The sequence below is a fragment of the Anopheles gambiae genome, chromosome 2 (assembly GCF_943734735.2).
Source record: "Anopheles gambiae chromosome 2, idAnoGambNW_F1_1, whole genome shotgun sequence".
In the NCBI taxonomy this organism is placed as follows: Eukaryota; Metazoa; Arthropoda; class Insecta; order Diptera; family Culicidae; genus Anopheles; species Anopheles gambiae.
Genome location: NC_064601.1, coordinates 93,303,836 through 93,326,630, shown reverse-complemented (window position 1 = coordinate 93,326,630; position 22,795 = coordinate 93,303,836). Strand labels below are relative to the sequence as shown.

At 45.0% G+C, this 22,795-nt stretch overlaps 1 protein-coding gene across 15 annotated transcripts; it reads left to right on the top strand.

Moving 5' to 3' along the window:
• The first annotated feature begins 53 nt into the window (after window positions 1-53).
• Window positions 54-21,220, top strand: LOC1276651 (zinc finger protein 260). 15 transcript variants are annotated; one of them, XM_061645420.1, is made up of 16 exons: window positions 54-1,661; window positions 4,892-5,044; window positions 5,942-6,080; window positions 6,198-6,275; window positions 6,500-6,583; window positions 7,355-7,438; window positions 7,769-7,852; window positions 8,130-8,213; window positions 8,910-8,993; window positions 10,071-10,154; window positions 10,295-10,378; window positions 10,916-10,999; window positions 11,461-11,544; window positions 12,015-12,098; window positions 13,015-13,225; window positions 13,311-21,220. In XM_061645420.1, the coding sequence occupies exons 1-16, from the start codon at window positions 1,647-1,649 to the stop codon at window positions 14,155-14,157; spliced, it is 2,283 nt and encodes a 760-aa protein (XP_061501404.1). In that variant the 5' UTR covers window positions 54-1,646; the 3' UTR covers window positions 14,158-21,220. The 15 variants fall into 15 exon arrangements, with proteins under 15 accessions (XP_061501404.1, XP_061501410.1, XP_061501409.1 ...); XM_061645421.1 differs by lacking the exon at window positions 54-1,661 and adding an exon at window positions 2,728-3,172; XM_061645426.1 differs by lacking the exon at window positions 7,355-7,438.
• The last annotated feature ends 1,575 nt before the right edge of the window (window positions 21,221-22,795 follow it).

Here is a 22,795-nt window from a genome sequence, read left to right as displayed (position 1 = left end):
GTAAACAGGCGAAAACGGGAACCGCACGAGGCCAGGAAAAATTGGAATTTTTAAAAATAATGGTCGACTTTCTTTAAATGATTGTTTATAAAAAATCACATATACGTAGATTAGAATTTTTGAGCATGCTTTTAATAAAAAATATTATTTTTTGTCATTTGTCATCCAGGTTCACCACGTGGTGGGCAGCGTGTTTCGCCTCTGACGTCACACGCATTGTTTCTTTTTTTATGAAGAAGAAGAGTATTTCGTGAAACAGACAAATTTTAAACGCATTTCCATTCCCCATACGCAAATAACATAGATATAATAATGATACAAATAATAAGAAAAGAAATAAAAAATTATTTGTTGACGTCCGTTCGCCATGACAGCGGCGAATTTCCGATGACACGCACACAGACGTATGACAAATGCCATCCCACCACCACATGCTTAGCAGACAGGTTTTCAGCAAGCGGCACCAGCAGCAGCAGCAGCAGCAGCAACGACGGCGACGACGACGACCACCACCACGACGTTGCAAGCGAACCGTGAAGAAGAAAAGAAGCACACGCACAGACAAGAGAGTGTGGCACACAGAAGAGGCCGTGTCTCTCCGGTTGGTTCCTTCCTCGGTGTCTCGGTTTTTTTTGGGGGTTTTCAGTTGTTCCCTGCCCCGGTGGTGGATGGTGAAAATTCCTCTTCCCTTCTCAATTCCTCCCCAAGCTCAGAGGTTGGATCGGGCCCCCAAACGCGGCGTAGATATCGTGCACCCCCCCCCCCAAAGGCTCTCTGTGTGTGTCGCATAGCCGGCACCTCGCAAAGGAACACATACCCCCGGCAGCGGTGGCTTTGTGACGAGAGCGAGAAAAACCACCACCACTACACTCAGTGGCCAAGGAACGACGATTAGGCACACTTTCCCCAAAAAAACCGGTCAAGAGTGTGTGACACTGGACGTGTGCGCTGGTGCACGCAGGAACAAAAGTGAAGACGAAACGGAACGAAACGGAAGCGTCAAAACTGCACCGGAAAAGGGCGATTTCTTCCCTCCCTCCCCCTGTCCCGCACACATCGCAAAGATAAGGGTTGCCATTCTTTTCTGTAAAGATTAGTCCGCCGTACAGCAACAATCGCAGCTGTGTGGTTAACCGTGGCGCAGGTGTGTGTACAACAGTCATACTAAGTCAGCGAAGTAGGCCTAGATTTAGATGCTCCGTGGTGCTTGAGTTCGTGCAGTGTGTGCGTGTGTGTGCGTGCGGTGGGAAAAGGACGCAACAGAGAAACGCACACACGCACAGCCCCCGATAGACCGACAGACGGACAGACAGACACACACAGTGGTGGTGTACAGCATCAGCAGCAGCAGCAGCGGCGTCGGCGGCGACAGCAGCAGCAGCAGCAGCAGCAGCGGCTTCCGGATCAGCAGCGCTCTCTTGTGTCGCGTGTACGCGTGGAGCGCGGTTGTGTGGTGCGTCGCCTTCCCGATCGAACGTGCTCCAGCAGCAGCAGGGCCGTGTGCTCTCTCCGGCGTGTGTGGCCAACTTAGCAGCAGCTGTGATATATCTTCATCTCATCCTCCCCCTTTCTGTGCGTGTCCTTGAGCAGCGGCCACCAACCTGGAGCAGTCACCGGAGCAGCAGCCGCTGCAGCAGGCCAAAACCATGTTCTACCCGCTGGTGAGTATGGTGGTGTTTTGGGGAAAGAGGGACGGGAGGTCAGTGTGTGAATTCCTCGTGCTTTTTGGGGGAAACACGGTCGCCGTCGTCACATAGCAGCAAATTTGGCGTGGTGAAAACATAACCCCATTTTTTTTTTGTAACATCGCCTGCTTATGGAAGGCACGGCGTGCTGAGGTTTGTCAATGGGTGGTGATGTTCATGGGAGACAGACAGAGGGTGACGGAGGGGGTCCTCTTCTCCATGTTGCGTGTCGTCACTCATTCATCCGGTTCCGCCGTGCGTTTGTCGCGCGGTGCAAGAGAGTTTGTGCGTGTGTGTGTGTGTCCCACAATGTGAAGCGCTTTGCGATTTGAATTTTTCATTCGCTTTCGCTGTCCCCCGCACGCACCCCATTTGCATCTCTCTATGCCATTTGGCTCATGCACCACCCCGACCGACCGCGGTCACCTCCATCGCCGGGTGTGTGTGTGTGTGTGCGTGCCCTCGGTTTGGGACTGCTGCTGTCGCCGCCGGTCGCGATTACGACAGCAGACCAACCATCGGTATTCGAGCGCACGCGTGTGTGTATATGTGTGTGTGTGTGCGTGTACGGTCGACGTCGGGCCGGCAAACGACACTGCCACATAGAACCATGCTCCGGTATGCGTGTGTAGAGTCGCATAAAGTTGTGCACAGTTGCGGAAGCAAAAAAAAACGCGGCGAGTGCACAGAAAATGTGGTTTCGCGAATTACAGTGCTGTAGGGGTGAAAACACGGGACACGGGGGGGGGGGGGGGGGGGATAGTGCAAATATTCCACGAACAAAAACTGCTGCTGTTTGTTGAAATTCTTAATTACAAACAGCATATTTATTGTGGCACACTCCCCCACTGATTGCATTGCAGCGCATTAACGTCAGCGAATCCGGGTACTATCGGGTGTCGCACTTGACGTGCACTGCACTGTAAATCGCGAACGACGTGCGAGCAACAGCGAGCAATTCTCCCCCCTGCACACACACACACGCGCAGTAGATGACAGAAAAAAATCCATCCACCCTTGCGCGAATTACGCTCTCGGTGTAAGAGTGTGTGCGGTGTGCGTGTGTGTGAGCCTACCACCGTCTCTAGAGTGGTGTGTTGTGTGTGCTCTGTGTGCTGGGTGGAAAAAAATCGAAGCCTTCCCAACTTGCCATCGCCAAAATCATCAGCGCGTTGACCGTGTGGTGTGGACTCCCGCAGCTCGTTGCGGACCAGCGGCTTCCGGCTTGCCTGGCTGGCGTTTCTCGGTGTGTGCCACAACCCTGCGGAAGGTTCCTCTGCGTCCCGATTCGCACCAACTTTGGGAGTTGAGATTCATCCCCCCCTCGCTCGCAAAATCCGTCAGTGCGCCCTTCATTACTAGCGACGACGGAGGAGGGCAGCTACAGTAGCAGCAGCAACGGCAGCAGCGGTGGCGAAGTGCGGTGGTGCACACCGGGTACACGGCAACACTCGGTTTTCCAATCTTTTGTGCCCACTGGAGGAGAAGTAAGTCCTCCTGCCCGCAGGCCGGGGTGATGTGCAGTGTGTAGTGTGAAGCTGTGGTGGCTACTGATCCCCCCCACCCACTCCCACGGAAACACGGACTCGTTTTTTGGCAGCAGTAGCTTTTTTTGTTCCGTTTTTGCTTTTTGCTTTCCTTTATTTTCTACGAGCCATTTTAGTTTTCTGCTCTCGGGGTTTCCTTTTTATACCCCCCGGTTGTATGTGTGTGTGTGTGTGTGTGCGGAAGGGAAGGGATTGGCACTGAGAGAAGTGCGGTGCCGCGGTTCGCGAATTTTGGCAAATGTGATCGATTTCGGTGTGCTTGCTGCTCCACGGCCTGCTAGAGATCTTTTTTTTGCGAAAAGGAAGCAAAGAGGAACCACGGATGGAGAGCAGCAAGAGCGAGAGAGTGAGAGAGTAAGAGCGATAGCCTGAGCGAGAGCCTGGATTTCGACGTTTGCCAAAATTCGCGAACCGACACACACACACACGCTCGCATCTCGCATGAAAAAATAATGGTGAATTGGGAAAGGGAAGTAAAGGTTGCCGAAAGGGGGTGGGGTGGGGGGGGATTGTGAAGATTGATCTCCTCCCACCACCTCACGCTTTCCTTGGTGGTGGCGTTTTTTTTTGTGTGTGGCAAATTTTGTGCAAAAGAAAAGGGTCAAACAAGTAGCATAGCAACAGTAACACCGAAAAAAAACGCTCCAGAAAGGCATGGACAAATAGAACAACACACTTTCGATGATATTTACATTCGGTCCTGTTCTAGGAAGTAAGAGATAGTGTTCTGTGGTTAAAATAGGAAAACAGGAATGGAATCCGTTCAATTGCTATGTTTCAACATTACAATTCAATCACACTTCAAATCTCAACCTCATAGATCCCTTGCGGTATACGCACGAACCCAAATGCGTCCCAAAACTCGTTTGCCGATGGCGGTCCCCAGTTGCGCCGGTTTGGTTAATTTTTGGACGATAAATTTATTATCATCTTCCCGTGGGTCGACGAGAGGGTTTCCTTTTTTTCTATGGACGAGCTTCTATTGCATTCCAGTTACCCACGAACATAAATATAGTTGTACGCCTTTTACCACCTTCACCACCCTTGGGTTGGCTGGCTGGCAAGTGGTGGAGGTCCCGAGAAGCACATCTCTCGCGAGCGTCGTGTATGTACAATGGCGAGAGCCACAAGTCATCCTTTTTTATATCTCGTCTCCCTTTTTGCCATCGCTTAGTGGCCGCCTCCCTTCCCGGTCGACCAACCGACAGGCCATCGGACATGTTGACTCTTTACGGTCGGGTTCTAAATTGGTCGCTCTTGCCTCCTTCCCATTGAATCGTTCTTTTCTGCTTGCCTTCCATGCTTTCGCTTTCGTCACCCATTACACCTTTCGCTGGATAATCGTTGCTTCCCCCTGAGCGAGACCTTTTTTTGTGCCCGTTGATCATTGCGGGAGTGCTGGAATCTTTAGAGGGTTCATTTTTCCCGTCCCTTTACCATCGCTGTACGTAAATATTATTTTAAGACAAGAACTTTTGAACTTGAATAAGTAAGAAAAAGACGTCACACGTGTGTGTAACCCCGACCGCTCTTGTGCGGGTGTGTTTGGGTAAAGTGGCAGCTGATTTTTGTTATCAAACCGATTTACAGTTTATAAAATTCCTTAATTTTCGTTCTTTATTTCGTCTCACGCTCTCTCGATCCTTTTTTTATTTCCAGCAAACCCAATTCGATGATGGTGTGATAGAGCTAACACGGTCGGAAATGCTCCAGCAGGATCATCTGGTTGACAATAAGCATTTTGTCGTGTCGCTATCCCTGGGCAATACGCTTATCAATCTCAACAAAATCAAGTGTCCACAGTGCCGGAAGGTAAGCTTACTTTTGAACGATATTCCAAAGCTCTGAATTCACGGCAAGCAGTATTTGCGTGTCTCTCGAAACACACACTATCAGTGATGACAATTGCACACAGCATGGTCACAATTTGTACATTGATGACTTGAGTTTGGTTCATTGTGAAGCGATAGTGTAGAGGAATCAATGCGCCTTTTTCCCTTTTAATCATGCATAGTTCAGAAATGTATCAATCCCGCGAGACTATTCCTTTCAAATGCTGCTAAAATGTTCTGTATAGCATCTTCTAGAAATCCTTGAAATGATCATTACGAACTTCAAGATCATCATAGAACGAGCAGGCTTGGAATGGAATTGTTGGATTGTACATGATTTGAAACCGACACAAACCTAGAAAACAAGTTTCCTTGCTGTGACGGCATCCGCTTCTCACTGATCCTGCTCTATTCCCTGCTGTCTCTTCGCTTGTTGAGTACCAGTAACCTTCTTCGATATGTAGAGAAAGAAAAACACATCATACACACAAACGCACAGGAAAAGGGATTTTAAAAATAACAAAACCTGTTCTTCCGACGACCATCCACTCTGTTTGCTTTTACACGATCGTTCATCGGCGTTTCTTGTGCGTATTGCCATCTTCGTTTGGGGATTCGCTGTTACAAGAACCTTCGAAGCTGTGTAGCGTTTTCGATCGTTTGAACGATCCCAAGCAAAAGTCTAGCTTCGTTTATCCTTTATGTGTTCACTCCCATCTTCTTGAGGTTGAGGGTGGCGTATATTATTTCCTGTTGCATTGTGTATGTGCCCCCATCACCCACAGCAAAATTATGCTTTAATTGTGTGTGACGCATTTTTCTTTCCACTTTCATTTATTGATAGTTAATTAATACTACAACCATTTCCATTTTGCAGCGTTTCGATACGATGGAGGAAATGGAACAGCACCGGACGAAACATTTGACGGAGAACAAGTTCAAGTGCGAAATATGCAGCAAAGAATTTCCCAGCCATAGTTCCATGTGGAAGCACACCAAGGCACACACGGGCGAACGTAAGTATGAAGTAGGAAGGTATTTCAATGGTTCTTCTCGGAATGTGAAGAAAACAAAATCAATCCCCCTTACAAACGATAGTAAATTAATGATCTATCTTTCTTCCGATCGCGCAGGTCCTTTCGTTTGTCAGATTTGTAACAAAGGCTTCACCCAACTGGCCAACCTGCAACGACATGATCTCGTCCACAATGGTAAGCGATTTAGTAGGGATAGAAGATTCGGTTCACTCTCAACTCCTCAACGTGTTCAGTACATTAGTGTATGATGACAACTTATCACAGCACTTTCATACAACCTTTGTGATGATCTGGTTTGGTTCATTCTGAAGCATTAATGTACTGAAGCTGCTGTTGGTTGTTGAATGTAGCAGGAAATGTATTGTCCACACATTAATATCCATGTTTTACCTTCACAGGACTAAAGCCGTTCAAGTGTCCCATCTGTGAAAAATGCTTTACCCAGCAAGCTAACATGCTGAAACATCAACTTCTGCATACCGGTAAGTTGAGCTTTGCGATATAATGAGATGATTGAATCAACTGTAGAACAACTATTGCGCGCGTGCTTGCGTTTGATAACTGACCATTTTGCAATTAGTTGCAGAATGATGTTTGTGTTTGCTCGTTTTTGGTTGTGGTTGTAGTACAGTCGTTGCCGCTAAGTTTTGCCAACTTTTAAGGGAAAAATTGAAGAAAACTGTTAAAAATTGGTGCCTTAGATACTACAATCAATAGATTAGACATAAAAAAAATAATACCTTAGAGACCAAAATTGACATTTTATTGGCAAACATTGATGCAAACTGTCAGAAATTAGTGCTTAAGAAATGAAAATTATCTGCAACGGCTCTAATCGAGATGTTTAGTACATAGTACCAAAGCATTTTATAGCATATTAATGTGCCTCATGCCCGGCTGGTCTCATGGTACAGTCGTCAACTCGTACGCGCCTCACTGACATACATACCAGTCATGAGTTCAAGCCCCGTCTGAGAACATCGCGCATGTGTGTGTGACTCTTTTCAAAAATACACTATCATATGATGACAACCCTTCACAGCTTCATCATAATTAATCATTGATGACATATGTGTAATGTTTGGTTCATTCTGAAACGATAGTGTGTAACAAAAAGAGAGGTCGTTGCGCGCATGTTTTTTTCCCCTTTAATGCACCATTAAAAAATGTAAATGTCGCGCGTGTGTTGTAAGTTGGCTGCCCCCTGCCCTGTAATTGTTGCTAAAATGTTCTCCTCTACCTATCAATTGCAGGTCTTAAGCCGTACAAATGTCCGGTGTGCGAGAAAGCGTTCTCGCAACATGCAAACATGGTCAAACATCAAATGCTTCATACAGGTTAGCCAATTGTTTTTCTACTTTTCTTTTTCCTTTGCTAACATTGTTCTCCCTCTCTCGTGTATTGGGTCCATGCGATTAAGTAACAAATCAGATTTTTATTTTTTTTTATTAAAGATAGTCCTTCTTAACGATTGATTGTAGTTTCGATATTCGTAAAAAGTCTAATTTAGATTTTCATTAGAAACAATAGCTTTTATAAATACAGTTGTACAGTCGAAAATAATGATTTTATTTTTTTTTCTTTTCATCTCAAATGGGTACAATCCAACAACTATTTGTTGCCGTTGGCTTGATTGCTGAACATTCCGAACTGGCTGGTGACTGCAGGATTAAAGCCGTACAAGTGTCCCGTTTGCGAAAAGGCATTTACGCAACACGCCAACATGATTAAACATCAAATGTTACATACTGGTATGTGTTGTTAATTGCATTATCATTTCGGTGTTTGGAAGTGGATCAATTTTATCCCTTTTTTTCGTATGCATCTGTAAGCACTATAGTGATGATATCTGTTCACAGCACGGTCACAATTTACCATTGATGACTATTGACGTTTGGTTCATACTGAAGACATAATGTGCGCCATTACAAAAAAGAGGGATAAAATGTTTCTACTCTTATCGAAAGATCGTACCCTTGTGCAGAATGTTCTACTAACTGTCTGTTTTGTACTGATATTTATTTTTAGGTCTCAAGCCATACAAATGTCCTGTTTGTGATAAAGCCTTTACGCAGCAGGCCAACATGGTGAAACATCAAATGTTGCACACCGGTAAGTTTCCGCGCAAAAAAAAAAGAAAAGAAAACCTTTGAATTTGTGCCGTTAAACTCATACCATCACTTGATAAGTTTGGTGTCCCCCCCACCCCCCTTTCTTTCCCCATCATCCATATATCTTGCCTTATCTATATTTTTGTTTTTTTTTTATCTTGTTTTCTTCATTATTTGTGCTGCCCCACCTTTCTCTTTCTCTCTCTCTCTCTCTCTCTGTCTCAAATAAAGATTCGCAAAGTGTTGTGCGTGTCCCCCTTCTCCCCCAACTTCTTTCTTTAGTACCATTGATTGTTTTTTCGTTTGCGTGTTTTTGCATTATTCTTTCCTTCCTTTTACATGAATTTCTCATCACTGATCTCGTGGATATTTTCTCTTTTTTCTCTTTTCCGACCGCTTCGGCCGTATGTGCGCGCGCGCGTCTTCTCTTGCCCTCCGTCCGTCCTCTACGCCGACGCGGGTGATATACACGTGTGTGTTATCGCAATCAATGCGTGTGTGTGTGTGTGTGTATGAAAAATGCATTGCGATATACATACGCCCTACGTATATGCGTGTAACAAAAAAAAAAAACACAAACCCTTCTACGGTTTATCATCCAACGCATATCATCGCTCGCTCGCTCGCTCGCTCATGCTTTACGGGTTGCGCGCCACCCAAATCACCGCGTCGCGAACAACTGTCACCAAACAAATAGGCCTTAAACCGTACAAATGTTCCACCTGTGGCAAGGCGTTCGCCCAGCAGGCCAACATGGTCAAACACGAGATGCTTCATACCGGTAATTCCATAGAGTGTTTTTACATCGATACTATAATGAAGCAGGAAGACGATGATGATGACGATACGCGAGAGATCGAAAGTGATTCATCGTCTTAACAGCAACCAACCACACCCCCTTCTATTATACACTAGCATTATTATACTGAGCATACATTTAACAAACATCACTGGTCACAACACTACATATATTATTGAGTTGCGGTTTCTAGGGTTTCTTTTCAACATTTACTTGCTATCACGCTACTACTCGTGGCTGGTGTGTGTTGTGCGTTAACGTACTTAGTTAGCGCCACCTTTATTAAATACAAGATATAGAGCTAGCTTAGAGAAAGAAGGATGATACACAATACGGTGCAAACTATTTATGCATATTTTCTTTTTATACGGTAGAATATTATTTTATCCATTGGTCAGATTATTTTCTCACTTTAAAGGGCGCAATGCTTTCCGGTTGGGCAGAGTCAGAATTCAGTTATTAGAAATGTAAATTGTTCTAACAGAAGAGAGACCCTTTCATAATTTCCAACAAGGAGAGAGAGACAAAGAGATAGTATCAAAAGACAGTGTAGCAGGAGGAGAAAGAAATATTATAGAAAATATTTGATCTTTGTTTCCTCGGGCCAAGAATAATAAATCGTTGGTAAAAGCGTTTAACAAAACACCCATACTCTGTTGCCTTTGCAAATGTTAAGCCAATATCGCATTTGTGTTTCCTCTTCCGTATCGTGTACGCTTTATATTATACATTGTATCCGCGCGTGGACTGCGAGTGCTCTGCGTTGAGAAAAGACTGCTATCAAGATTCGAACTCACAGCTCATCGGTAACTTTCCTTTTTGCAAACTGCTTGGGGGGGCCGTCGCTTTGCTGTCGCAGGCGGCGCCGGCCACCGTGGTGGACACATTTGTTCTGTTTTTATCTGCAAACTCAAGAAACCTTACCCGCTTTTATTTTACACCATCCCATCACCATCATTCATCCATTAAGTTATCTATTTTAAAATTAGCATTAACACAAACACACACACACACACAGACCCAACTATAGCTATCACCGGTTTTCCTTTTGTTTTGCAGGTATTAAACCGTACAAGTGTCCCACCTGTGACAAAGCATTTGCCCAGCAAGCGAACATGATGAAGCATCAAATGTTGCACACGGGTAAGTGGTGTTAAGAACGCACAAGGAAAGGGATTTCTCTCTCCTTTCCTGGCTAATGCGTTCGTCTGCTAGGCTTGGCTTGGTTTTCTACTGTTGCCCCGTTCCTTATTCGATGCATCATTTCCCTTTTCGCCCTCCAGGATTGAAGCCGTACAAGTGCGGCACGTGCGACAAAGCGTTTGCCCAGCAGGCCAATATGGTCAAGCATCAGATGCTGCATACCGGTAATGATCTGGATAATAATTGGAATGTTATTGTTATCAAATTAAACCACATCCACTCCTCCCTTCCTTCCAACCGATTCCTTCCCCTATCTCGGTACGCATGATGATGCTGCACATGAATAGTCACAATTATTGACCCCCGATTACCTAAAATTCCCCTTTTCCATCAAAATGTGTGTTTTATCAAACTCTCCTGAGCTCCTTTCTCCCCAGATGTTGTAGGGTTACTACTGCAATTACCACTTCTCCATAGCTTATTACTTATTTCGAGCTCAAACGAAAGAGTGTCTCAAACAGCACAGTTATCCATGGCAGTGTCCTCGGGGTTAGCTTTGCTGTGATTATTGTTTTATTTAACCACTTCCAATCGGTTTTCTTTCTTTCCAATAGCAGTATGTACACCAATGCAATAATTTCCAATCCTCTTCCTTACCCTTTGCTTGTTGTTACGTGAATGGGTTGCTTCATGCAATGCAAAAGAGTGCAAATCAATGATCAACACCTGCCCTCTCTCTCCTCCTTCTCTCGTCTCATTAGGTTTAAAACCGTACAAATGCAATACCTGTGGCAAGGCATTCGCCCAGCAGGCCAACATGGTCAAACACGAGATGCTTCATACCGGTAATACACACATTTTTTTCTTCATCTTATAACACACCCACCCCCCCACCATCCGTTATTTTTCTTCCTTTACATTTTCGTCCCTATGCGCTGGTGCCGCCGGGTTGCACACACGTGCGTTTTGCTTGCGCGCGCGCGCTGCCGTGTTGCTGTACTGCACAGCTCGCCAAGCAAAAACACAACTTAGATGCGCAAGAAGAGTAGCGGCAGCAGCAGCTCCGTTTTTGTTTTGTTCCTGCCAAACCGTGCTTCAATTCCGTCTTGATATCCCTCTCTCCCCACTCCCGGTGTTGTTGTCGTTGTTGTGATGTTTCATTTCCAAATTCTTTCTTCATTGTTCTCTCGTTCTATGATCGACCGCGTGCCACGTGCACGGATCTTTTTTGCTTCCGAAACGTAAACGAAAACAATCACTTCAACTGCGCTCGCGCTTCTAATGGCTGTGTGTGTGTGCCGTCCAGGAATAAAGCCATACAAATGCTCGGTTTGTGATAAAGCCTTTGCCCAGCAGGCCAACATGGTCAAACATCAGATGCTCCACAGCGGTAATACACATTCTCTCTCACTCTCTCGCTCTCTATTTGTTTTGTTTAGTTCGATTTCTAACAATTATTATTTCCCTTCCCTCATCCCCCTTATTTTTGTTATCTTATCATACGTGCTATGTATCACCCTCAATGCTCTCCCTCCCCCCTCCCCCATTTTGTGTCCCACGGTGTGCACCACCATAACCCCCAAATCCCACTTAGTGTGTCCTCTTCCCCGCCCCGTCCTTTGTTTGTTATTGTTAATGTGTAGCATTTTGCGTTGTTGTGGTACTGTGCCGGTTGGTCTAATGTATGCATTGCATGGATCAAAGGCATGATGGGGCACAGCTAGAAAAAGCACTAATTCAACTAAGAATGCAACTGATTGAGATCGTTTGTTTTAATTTGCTATTTTGTATTTCTCGGTCCATGTGGCGTGTGTCTCGGATAAATGGCAATCTGTCTGCGCTCGCGGACGTTCGGAACAGGAATCAAACCATACAAATGTCCTACCTGCGACAAAGCATTTGCCCAGCAGGCGAACATGGTGAAGCATCAGATGCTCCATACGGGTAAAACCTATATTCCCTCCTTCTTTTTCATTACTCGCATCACCGTAATATGTTGCATTTAGTTAGCTTAGCTTAGAGTAGACACTAACAAAATAAACCAAAAGGGCCCTTTCAGTATATTTGATTAGTACAAACCTTTGATGTAATTGTCAAATTGTTGATGCTCATTCGTTTAAATCCTTTTTTAAACGTAGAATAGCGCTTACAGGGGTTTCCATGTCAGTTTAGAATGTAAATGATGTTATTCAACGCGTGAATGATGTTATTCCACATAGATCTGACATTTCATTTCCATCTTAATAATTTTTAATTTCACCAGCATGATTTTCAACACGACTCAAGCTGGATTGAGTTTGACAGTTCTTTGTTATGTGTTGAAACTGAAATTTCATGTTAAAGCAAATACACTATTTGAAAGTTGTTGAAAAACATTTTGCATGTGGTGAACAATTGTGTGCACATTCTGTGATATGCACATTGTGTCATGCACACAAGCAACTTGCAAAACTCTGTAAAATTTCAAATCCTCCACATTATTTTCAACACATCACAGCTGTCACGTGTTGCATTTGCATCAAAATAAAATTTCAATTCTTTCCTTTGATTTTCAACACATCACAAAGAACTGTCAACATCCAACCAGCTTGAGACGTGTTAAAAATCATGTGGAAGAACTGAAAAATTATTGTGATGCAAACGCAACATTTGACAGCTGTTGAAAAACATCTCGCAAGCAATGAAAAATGTTGTTGACGTTGGAAATTGACTAGGAAAACCCTGTACCAGCACAGTCTGTTTACATTTCACACATTTTGTTACAATCTTGAATACTTGGCCTAGAATATATACAATGAATTCAAATCAAATAACAATGGTCTTTCCCCTTTTATTTCCTACCTTCCTCCCCGCAATTCAGGAGAGAAACCATTCAAATGCAAAAGCTGTGATAAGGCTTTCTCACAAAACGCCAATCTGAAAAAGCACGAAATGGTACATCTCGGCATACGGCCCCACACCTGCCCGCTGTGCACGAAGTCCTACTCGCAGTATTCGAACCTGAAGAAGCATTTGCTGAGCCACCAGAAGCAGGCGATCAAGCAGGAGCAACAGAACGGTCAGGTGATGGCGTAAGTGTTGTGCCGCTTCGGCTTTGTCCGTTCATAAATAGGCAAGATTGAATCAATATGTCTTATCTTTTGCCTCCTCCTCCAGTATCCTCTACAGCTGCCAGACGTGCAAGATGCAGTTTGAGGATATCATCGAGTTCGAGCGCCACACCAGACGGTGCGGCATCAGCACCGTGCAGCAGCACAGCGTGAAGCTGGAAAACATCAAGAGCGAGGTGGATATCGATGGCAGCTCCAACTCGGGCATGCAGCAGCAGCAACAGCAGCAGCAACAGCAGCAGCACATTATTACCACCTCCAATGCCACGAATGGCAACGGGATCAGCGTCAGCCAGTCGCAACCGCCGACCCCGATGCACATTCCGTCGGCCATCCTTACCTCCGTCATCTCGTCGTCGGTCGGCTCGAACGTGACCGCGCACAATCTGGTGTCGGCCCACTCGCACCACGGCGGCCATGTGACGACCAACGGGGGTCTCCTGTCCGGCGGCATTCCCACCGGCCATCCGCACGCCCAGCAGCAGCACACCCCACCCGGTGTGGGCGGGCTTCCCCAGCAGCATCCTTCCGCTCACGCTCAACAACAGCAGCAGCAGCAGCAACAGCAGCAACAAGCCCATCAGCAACAGCAGCAGCAAGCTCATCAACAACAGCAGCAGCAGCAACTGTCACCGCTCAGCAGCCACCAGCAGCATCTGGTGCTGCAGCAGCAGCACAACCTGCCCATCCATCTGCAGCAGCAGCTGTCCCACCATCTGATCAGCAGCCATCTGCCCCACCCGCAGGATCACGGCGGAGCGAACGGCGGCGGCGATCTGCACCATCAGGTGAACTTTCACCATCCGCACATCTCCCACCTGCCGAACATATCGCACAAGATCCTGTCGCCGCTGTTCCACATTCCGCCGTTCAACAACAACCACAGCACATAATGGAGCGCTTGCAAGGGACCGGCGCTGCGGCCGCCGCCGGGCACGGTTGTCGTCGATCCGGCGGCAATCGGTCCGGCGCCGGCCGGCGTGGTGTCCCTTCTGCCGAATGCGGCGGCCTGCCTTCCATCCACCTCCGCCTCCTCCCCGATGGTGCTGCCGTTCGTCGTGAAGGCGGAAAAGCCGGACGAGGAAATTGGAGGTGTGTAGGATAGCATGGAGGAACTGTATAGTACCAGCGGGTAAGTAAGTAGTCGGACACGGTGCACTTCGTGTGTGTGTGTGTGAGAGAGTGAGAGTGTAGGGAGTAAAAGGGATGAAAAAGAAAGCAACAAAACAACACCCAGTCAGGAACATGGGACGCGAACTCTCAGTCACACACCCACAAACGCGCGCGAGAGGAGCAAACGGAGATGAACAGCAAAATGGCAGTTTTCATGTGGAGAGCGGGACTCGATGCGAACGAACACGGTTCTCTTAAATACTCAGGAGGAAATTAAGGAGGGACAATCTGTAAAAACACACACACACACACATTGCGGTAAAAAAGCAAAGCAAATGAAGGTGCAGGACAGTGCTTCGCTCCTCCCTCTCTTACTTTCCAAAAGTCCCATATTCTGTGGGATTGTTACTTTCGCGGTGGAACATCGGTTAGTGTGCTGTTTTCCTTTTTCTTATATTTTATATAACATCGTTAGGAATTAGCACACACACACACACACACACATAAACACGGAAAGATTACCATATTATTCTTGGTAATGATTTTAAGAAGCGTTTGTTTGAGGACAAACGATATATCCTTTTTAGTAAGGGCGACGTTGTAGTGTTAGGACGTGTGTGTGTGTTAGAGAGGTGCAATTAAGAGGTGAAGAATGAAGTCCAGCAGCAGCTACAACCTTCATTTAGAGAGAGAGAAAGAATGTGCTTTTGTGAAATGTATTTGCATAGTATGCGCACAGTCATCCCATGGAACCATACACATACACACATACAGATATATATTAGAGCTAACGTAGTATCGTGTACTTGTAAAGTTATATCTTATACCCTTGTGTGTGTACGTAGCAACGTGTGTGCCGGGTTCGAATGTCGAAAATGTGTATATTTTTAAACATGCTTTATGTAAAACAAACAAACAAACAAACACAGCAGGGACATGTGTTGTGGGGGGGGGGGGGCAGTGCGTGCATCAGTAGCGCGCTTATCCTTTATCTCTCTGCGCAAACACACACACAGCCACACTTTGAGTGAAGGATAGAGTGATGGGACTGTGAATTTAATGGCACATGATGTAGATTGTAGGTTTTGTTTTAGACCGCATTAGACGCGCGTGTAACAACAGTGATAAAAGAAACAAATGTGGCGGACAGGAAAGGTGAGGAGACGTGTATGTATTATTGCAAACAAACAAACAAAAACGCAAAGACTGCACACAAGCATGAGGAAGGAGAGGAGGAGGACAGGAAAGTGGGAAGCACTACACTGAGAGAGAAACAGGGAAAAAAGAGAAGAAAAATTGAAGGGAAATAGTGTGATAGAACTGCAAACGGTTCGAGTCCACGGGTGGCCGGTATAGAGAGAGAGTCGGTACGGGAAGAAGGCAGGGGAGAGACAGCTCGGCAGCGCGAGATTCGGTGGGTGTGTGTGTGTGTGCCACAGTTAAATTTTAAACCATTATTGATTGCCTTTTTCGTTCTCGTTGTAAGGCATCGTTTCTATCCCAGAGGGGGCGACTGCCCTGTGTTGTGTGGTTTTTGGGTTGAATTTTCATTTGGATTGTGTGAAGAGCGGGCAGGGTGTCACCACAGGCAAAGCAGCAGCAAGAGAAGTGTATAGGTCGCGAAGCAAACCGTTGTGATATATATTACCATATTAAATGTGAAAACAGAGATGTGTTTTACCACCTTTCCTTTTTATAGAAGAAGAAGAAGAATGCACGCTCGGCCTGGCCTGTCATCTCCCCAGTCTCCTGTTTGTGTTTGTATACTACCGGTCAGCCAGTTACGCTACCTTACCTTTACCCCCTCTATATCCCATGATTTCGATTGTCGATTCGTTTAGGAGCCCCGGGGGCACATGAGACACAATAAGGTGGGGATTGAGTTATTTTTTTAATATCCATCAGTTGTGCATGGTGTGAAGAGCGTAATATGAGGACAAAGCGGGCAGGAGACACTACTACTACTACTAGCTCGAAAAGGAAGACTTAATACAAGAAAGTGATGTGTGATAACAAATATTTGGCTAAGGAAGGGCAAAATTTCATTTTAGGTTCGATAGGCGAGCAGCGGGGCAGATTCGAGGATCGTGTGGGGAATGCCAATTTAGTAAGCTTTTTAAAATCGAAAGAGAGGGAGGGAGGGACATTAACACTAGCCTAGCGTTTATGTTTAGAAGGGAGGAATATGCTTTTTGCCATGTGCTTTCTCATGCTTATTTCTCATGTTTTTGTTTTTTGAAGGGGGATCTGTTTCGTGTTGCCAGAAGAGAGATACATAGAGAAGGAAGAGATAGCGATACATTCAATGCCTCGTTTTTTATTATCATCATCCTCGCTGCGTTAGAAAAGGCTAAACGTGTCCTCAACGATAATTCTAGTCTCTGCTCATTGGAACAAGGACCACACACAAGGTTTGCGGTTTCCTTGTATGTTTTTTTAGTACGACAACAACACCTTTTCTCTTATACTGGATCATGTTTTCGTTTCGAGACTGCATTGCAAGGTGGTGTGTGTGTGTGTGTGGTAGAACCGGGACACTCACTGCATAGGATCATCGTGGTGTGTCCTAAAATAATTAGTCGTTAGTATAGAGAGAGAAACACACCTCCCCAGCCAAGGCAAAGTGTAAACAAGCAGAGCAAGCACGTCCGTAGGGGTGATAGAACTGTATATGTGTGTTTAGTAAACCCTTAAAACACAGTGCGCAATCTTGCATCAACACACACACACACACATACACACTTACATTACAAACAAGCGAACATGATTAGTAGTATACTGTATAATTAGTGGAAGAAACCTCACTCAGGAGAGCGACACAAGTTTGTTTTTTTTTTTTTCTACGGGAAGGAAGGGTAGCTCACTTTCCAATAAGAAAACTTGTGGCGCCGTAAAGCAAAGCGTTAAGAATGATTAACAATATCCCCATTGAAGAAGGGGGGAAGCAATACAATGTAGAATATATAGTGCGTTGGCAGCATTACAACAGCGGCTTTCGGCATGATGGGAGTGTTCGCAGTGGTGATCATGATCGCACACCATCACTACATGATCCTCAGTTGCTGTCAGCGATCAAATTGCTTGGTGCAGGCGTGTGTGTGTGTGTGTGTTTGTTTTGCCCATTTTAGTACAGGGGGTGGCTGTGTGTGTGTGGCTTTCGTTTTTTATGTAATTATGTGTCTTGTTTCTTCTTGTTGCTGCGCGATCTACTTGATCTACTCTTGTCGCATGTCTTCCAATAGATTCCGATCGTATGATCCTTTTCTTTACACACACACACACACACACACACACACACACACACACACACACACACACACACACACACACACAACTTGGGACTGTGATATTCGAATGGAAATCTCCAATGTAATGCCACACCACACGACACACGACACACACAAACACGACGCCAACTTGCGAGGGAGAGACACACCATCGATGTTTTTTTTTTTTTGGACAACCTTCGTTTGCCTTATATCAGATTCTATTTGGTCCAGTACCCATCCAAGATTCTGGGGGAACATTACTTCAGCAGTATGAAATACTGAACTCTATTATGTCTTAATTTCCTCTGTTGTGTCTTAAAGTATTTTTTTTAAATTGGAACACACACACACACACACACACACACCCATCCCTCTATACATCTTTGTGTTATACCAGAGGGGAAGGGGGTATATAGGACATTGGAACAAAGTTCTTGAGCACTGGAAACGACTTTTGCAAACTACTACAAACACGAAAAGCCGAGAGCTGCAACTGCAGCACTGCTGCAACTGCTGCACATACTACACACTGCACGCAGGGCAGCTAAAATGTAAAAACAAAACGTATAATGCTTGAATGGTGTCATAAAGAAGTCGCATTAGATCTCCCTCATCACAGTATGGGTCCGCAAAGCTCTGCCAATAGTTGTTGGGACAGTAACGGACGGGGAATCGTTTTGGTGTGCCGTACTTTCGACGCATCTAAAAACCTCATTATAATGTGTAAAGCATATGAAAAGCAAATGGTGTTGTGTGTATTTTTATGCGTGGTGCGAATTCTAAGAATGAGGACGAGAATAGTATGGGAAGAAGAGAGAGAGAGAGGGGTGTTTGTTTGAATCATTCGAAGAAGATCATTCAACCGGTTTTAAGGACACGCACACACACACATTCCTCACATCATTTATAGAAGGTAAAGTTGCTGTTGTGTTTAGCTGTTAGAAAGTACCCAACAAAATGCAACAACAAGAATAGCGCGCGAGAGTAGAGGGGAGCGTCTGGGAAGGTAGATCTTAATCAAAAGTAGTTTTTAACTAGAGAGAAGGGAACGACAAAAAGAAAGCAAGCAAAACATTTTTATGATCTTCAAAATTATGCCCGTGTGTGTGTGTGTGTAGATATTCAAAACATAGACACTGCGCTACCGAAGGAGGAGTCCATTGAGAAAGATAGTAGATTGCTTGCTTGCTCTCTTCCTCACCAACAACCGGTTGCAGATGCTTAATCTCCATCCTCTCCCTCCCCTGCATATAGCCCCTCCCTTTAGAAGTGTATTTGTAGAAAAAAAATTTGCAAGCTATAGCCAACATACACACACACACACACACACACACACACACACACACACACACACACACACACACACACACACACACACACACACACAAGCGCAAACATAATTAAAAGTAGGTTGAAAAATAGCGCAAAACAAAGCATCTGAAAAAATGACAAAAAAGAAGAAAAAAAACATAAATCAGTCTTATAGAAGAAGGATATGGATAAGAAGCAACACAGGTCGTGTAATAAAGAATAGAGAAAGCTCTGTTCAAAACAGAGTGTAAGCAAGAGGCCAGAAAACAAAAAGAAAACACTTTAAACAAATCTAATTCATAAGGAAAGAGAGAGAGAGAGAGAAACCCATTAGCAATGATACAGAGAAGAGAAAGAGGAAAAAAGGAACGTTTTTAAAACAATAATAATGTAAAACAACAAACAAACATACACACGCAAACATAGAAAAAAGAAAGTAGAAATGATGTGTTACACAAAGCAGAAAAAAGAATCATTACATTGCAATTAGAAGAAACAACAAAAAGAAAGAAAAAAAAACAAAAGTAGATACAAACCAGTAGTGTAAAGCAAAACAAACAAAAAGAGAGCGTAAACGCAGCATACATGTGAGAAAAAAGATGAAGAAAAAAAAGAAGCAAAATCCCAAGCACGCAACACACACCCAGAGCCTACTACAACACAACCTACAAACAGCGCAGATTGGTTAAAAGCGGGAGAGATTGAGTTTCTAAGCAAACGGAGAAACAAAGTGTGCGTGTTGTCCTGCCCCCCTTTGAAGTACTAGAAGAAGGACGTTGTGTCAAAGGAAGTGTGCGGGAGCGTGTGATGACAGAGTGCGGTCAGTTTGTGGCCTGTGCCAGGGAGGAAAAGAAGCAGCTAATAAAGGAAGGTGATAATATGTCCGTAAGACAGACGAGAACGCAGGGAGGAACCGCAAGTGGTTGAGTGTGTTTTAAAAAAGCATCAAAACCCATTGTACAGAGAGAGAGAGAGAGAGAGAGAGAGAGAGAGAGAGAGAGAGAGAGAGAGAGAGAGAGAGAGAGAGAGAGAGAGAGAGGACGCGCGCAGATTAAGAGGCCAACACGGAAGGACGATTGTTACGATTATTGCTAGGAGGAGGAAGGAGGGTGGCACAATGTTATATGGTGTGAAAGAGAAGACGAATTAACATGAAAAAGTTACTAAAGTGAAAGCGAAACGCACACACGCACACTGTGTAAAGTAAAGTGGTAGCTGAAGAAGGATGTGAAAGTGATGAAGGAAGGAAGGAAAACAACCGCAGATGCGCGCAAATGTGTGTTTTGTAATCATTTTCTTAAGAAAGGGAGCCGCCTGTTCTTGTTGTTACACCTGTGCCTGTTTTTGTCCTATACCTCCCATCCTCGCGCTCCTCTTAATTCCCCCACCCACCCATCCACCTTCAATGTGGTTGTGTGTGCGTGCGGTTAGTTACGGTTAAGTTTGTGACTTATTAACTACTACTATTATCCTTATTGGAGGACTTTTGTGCGCCGTGAGAGAGAGAGAGTAAGGGAGAGCTGGTTCCAAGTTGTTGTATGCGTCATCGTTTCGTTTAATGATTTATAATTGCGATAAGGAATGTTAGGAACACGAGTCCTACGGTGTGTTGTAGAGGGAGAGAGAGAAAGAGAGAAAGCTATGTTATCCCCTCCCGCTCTCTTGTGTTTAAAGGCACACGGTTGTATCATTCAATTAGTAGTGACTCTTCCCTCTTCCCCGTGTTCTTGTGTTTGATGTATTTCATTGGAAGAAGAATTATTCGTTCACACACGGTTTTGAACTCTTTCCCTCGCTCTGTCTCTCGCCTTTCATATGTATGAGAATCAAGTAATAATACAAAAAATGATTTCGATCCCGTTTAACGTTGACGAAAACTGACACAGAAGAAAAGGCGCGCGCAGCAAAACAGATTTCAGTGAACGTGCGTGCGTTTTTCTTTCTTTTCTTTTCAATTGCGCGGGAGAGACAGTGAGAGAGAGAGAGAGAGAGAGTGAAAGTGAGGGCTGTAACACAAACAAAAAGATAACACTATTGCTACTACTATTTTTTTAGTATGCTGAAAGAGCTGTGTTTGAGTGTGGGGATAAGAAGAGAGGAGCCACGTGGCGGTTAAACAGCGGCGCGCCTTCCTACTACTACTACTACTATTATTATTACGATTATTATGAGTTAGCAGTTACACACATTTATGAGATGATTTTTTTTTTGTATAAAGACACAACAACACAACAACCCAATCAGTAAAATAAAAAGAAAACAACAATATCCAATTAGTGTGCAACGCTGCTTTCAGGAAAGAGAAGAAGAGAGAAATTTAAAAGAAACGCTCGTAGAGAGCGCGGTGCATGAATATGTTTTCCGAAACCCATTTCAACCATATAATGTTTGCATTTAAAAAAAAATGGACCCACGCCAACGAAACGTGCATTATTACACTTCCAATAATAGTATGCCATGAGTCAGTAGACACAATTTGACACACCTCTCTCCAGTCGAACTCTAACCGTGATGGCCCAAAAAAGTGAAGTAACTTTGTTTAGAAGCGTGCACGATCCAAAAATGGCACCTCCAGCCGAAGCGGCTAAAACAACGGACAGTCGTTCGGCCATTTGTGGACCTCGTATAAGCCTTTGTTCGGCCTCTACAACATCTACTACAATCAGTGCATCGAAAGAAAGCCCAGTTCCGAATGACCGACGACCCTGAGCAGCAACAAGAAGCTTCAAATTAGGCTGAAAATGAAGACGGAAGGGAAATGGCGCTACGTGAGACAACGGGGCGCGGTCGACAGCGACTACTCTCATGCAGTTTGTATTAGTGATGTGCTGTATGGAGCGCACCCACGACTCCGATCCGACTCCGACTATTGTTAGTCCGATTCCGACTCCGGCCAAATGGAACCACTAAATCCGCCCGGAGACGGAGTCGTTCGGAGTCGTCCGGAGTCGACGACTCCGGACGACTCCGAACGACTCCGAACGACTCCGACTCCGGACGACTCCGGACGACTCCGAACGACTCCGAACGACTCCGGACGACTCCGAACGACTCCGAACGACTCCGAATGACTCCGGACGACTCCGAACGACTCCGGATATTGAAGCGCGGACCTACCTTCCGGAGTCGATTCCGAATTTATCGGAATCGGATCGGAGTCGACTCCGGATTTTTGCCAACTTTACCCATCACTAGTTTGTATCGTCCACCACAGAATGTTTGGATCGTGGTTCACAGCTTGATGCGGTGTACACCGATTTTAAAGCAGCTTTCGATACAGTGCCTTATAGTGTTCTGCTAGCGTAAACTGCCTGTCGGCGATGATCCTTATAAAATGGATTGCGTCCTTTCTTATGGGAAGGCAGGCGCTCTGATCTGTTTCAATCGACTCCTCTGCCGGTCGCCATCCTTCCCCAGCACTTCAGGGCGGGTCCCCCCGTGTAGTGTCCTTAGTCCCTTCCAGTTTCTTCTGTTTACAAATGATGTTTCCACTATTCTCCCTTCTACGCTGATGATCTTAAAAATTCGGATCCGTTTCGGATCTCAGTGATTGTTCTAACCTCTTCAATCTGTTCCCGACTCTCTGTCATGCTGGTGTTCAGATAATTGTCTTGATTTGTGCACCAATACATATTCTATCATTTCCTTCTCCCGTTCCCGTCAACCTCTACATTTTAACTATTTCCTTAACTCCTTCTGATCCAATAATGAATGAATAACTGATCCAATTTGTTTAAAACGATCATTCTGTGCTCTAGTGCGCCCTATTCTAGAATATGGCTGTGTTGTCTGGAACCCTTCTGCCCAAGTCTGGACGGCAAAAACCGAACCGAAGTTC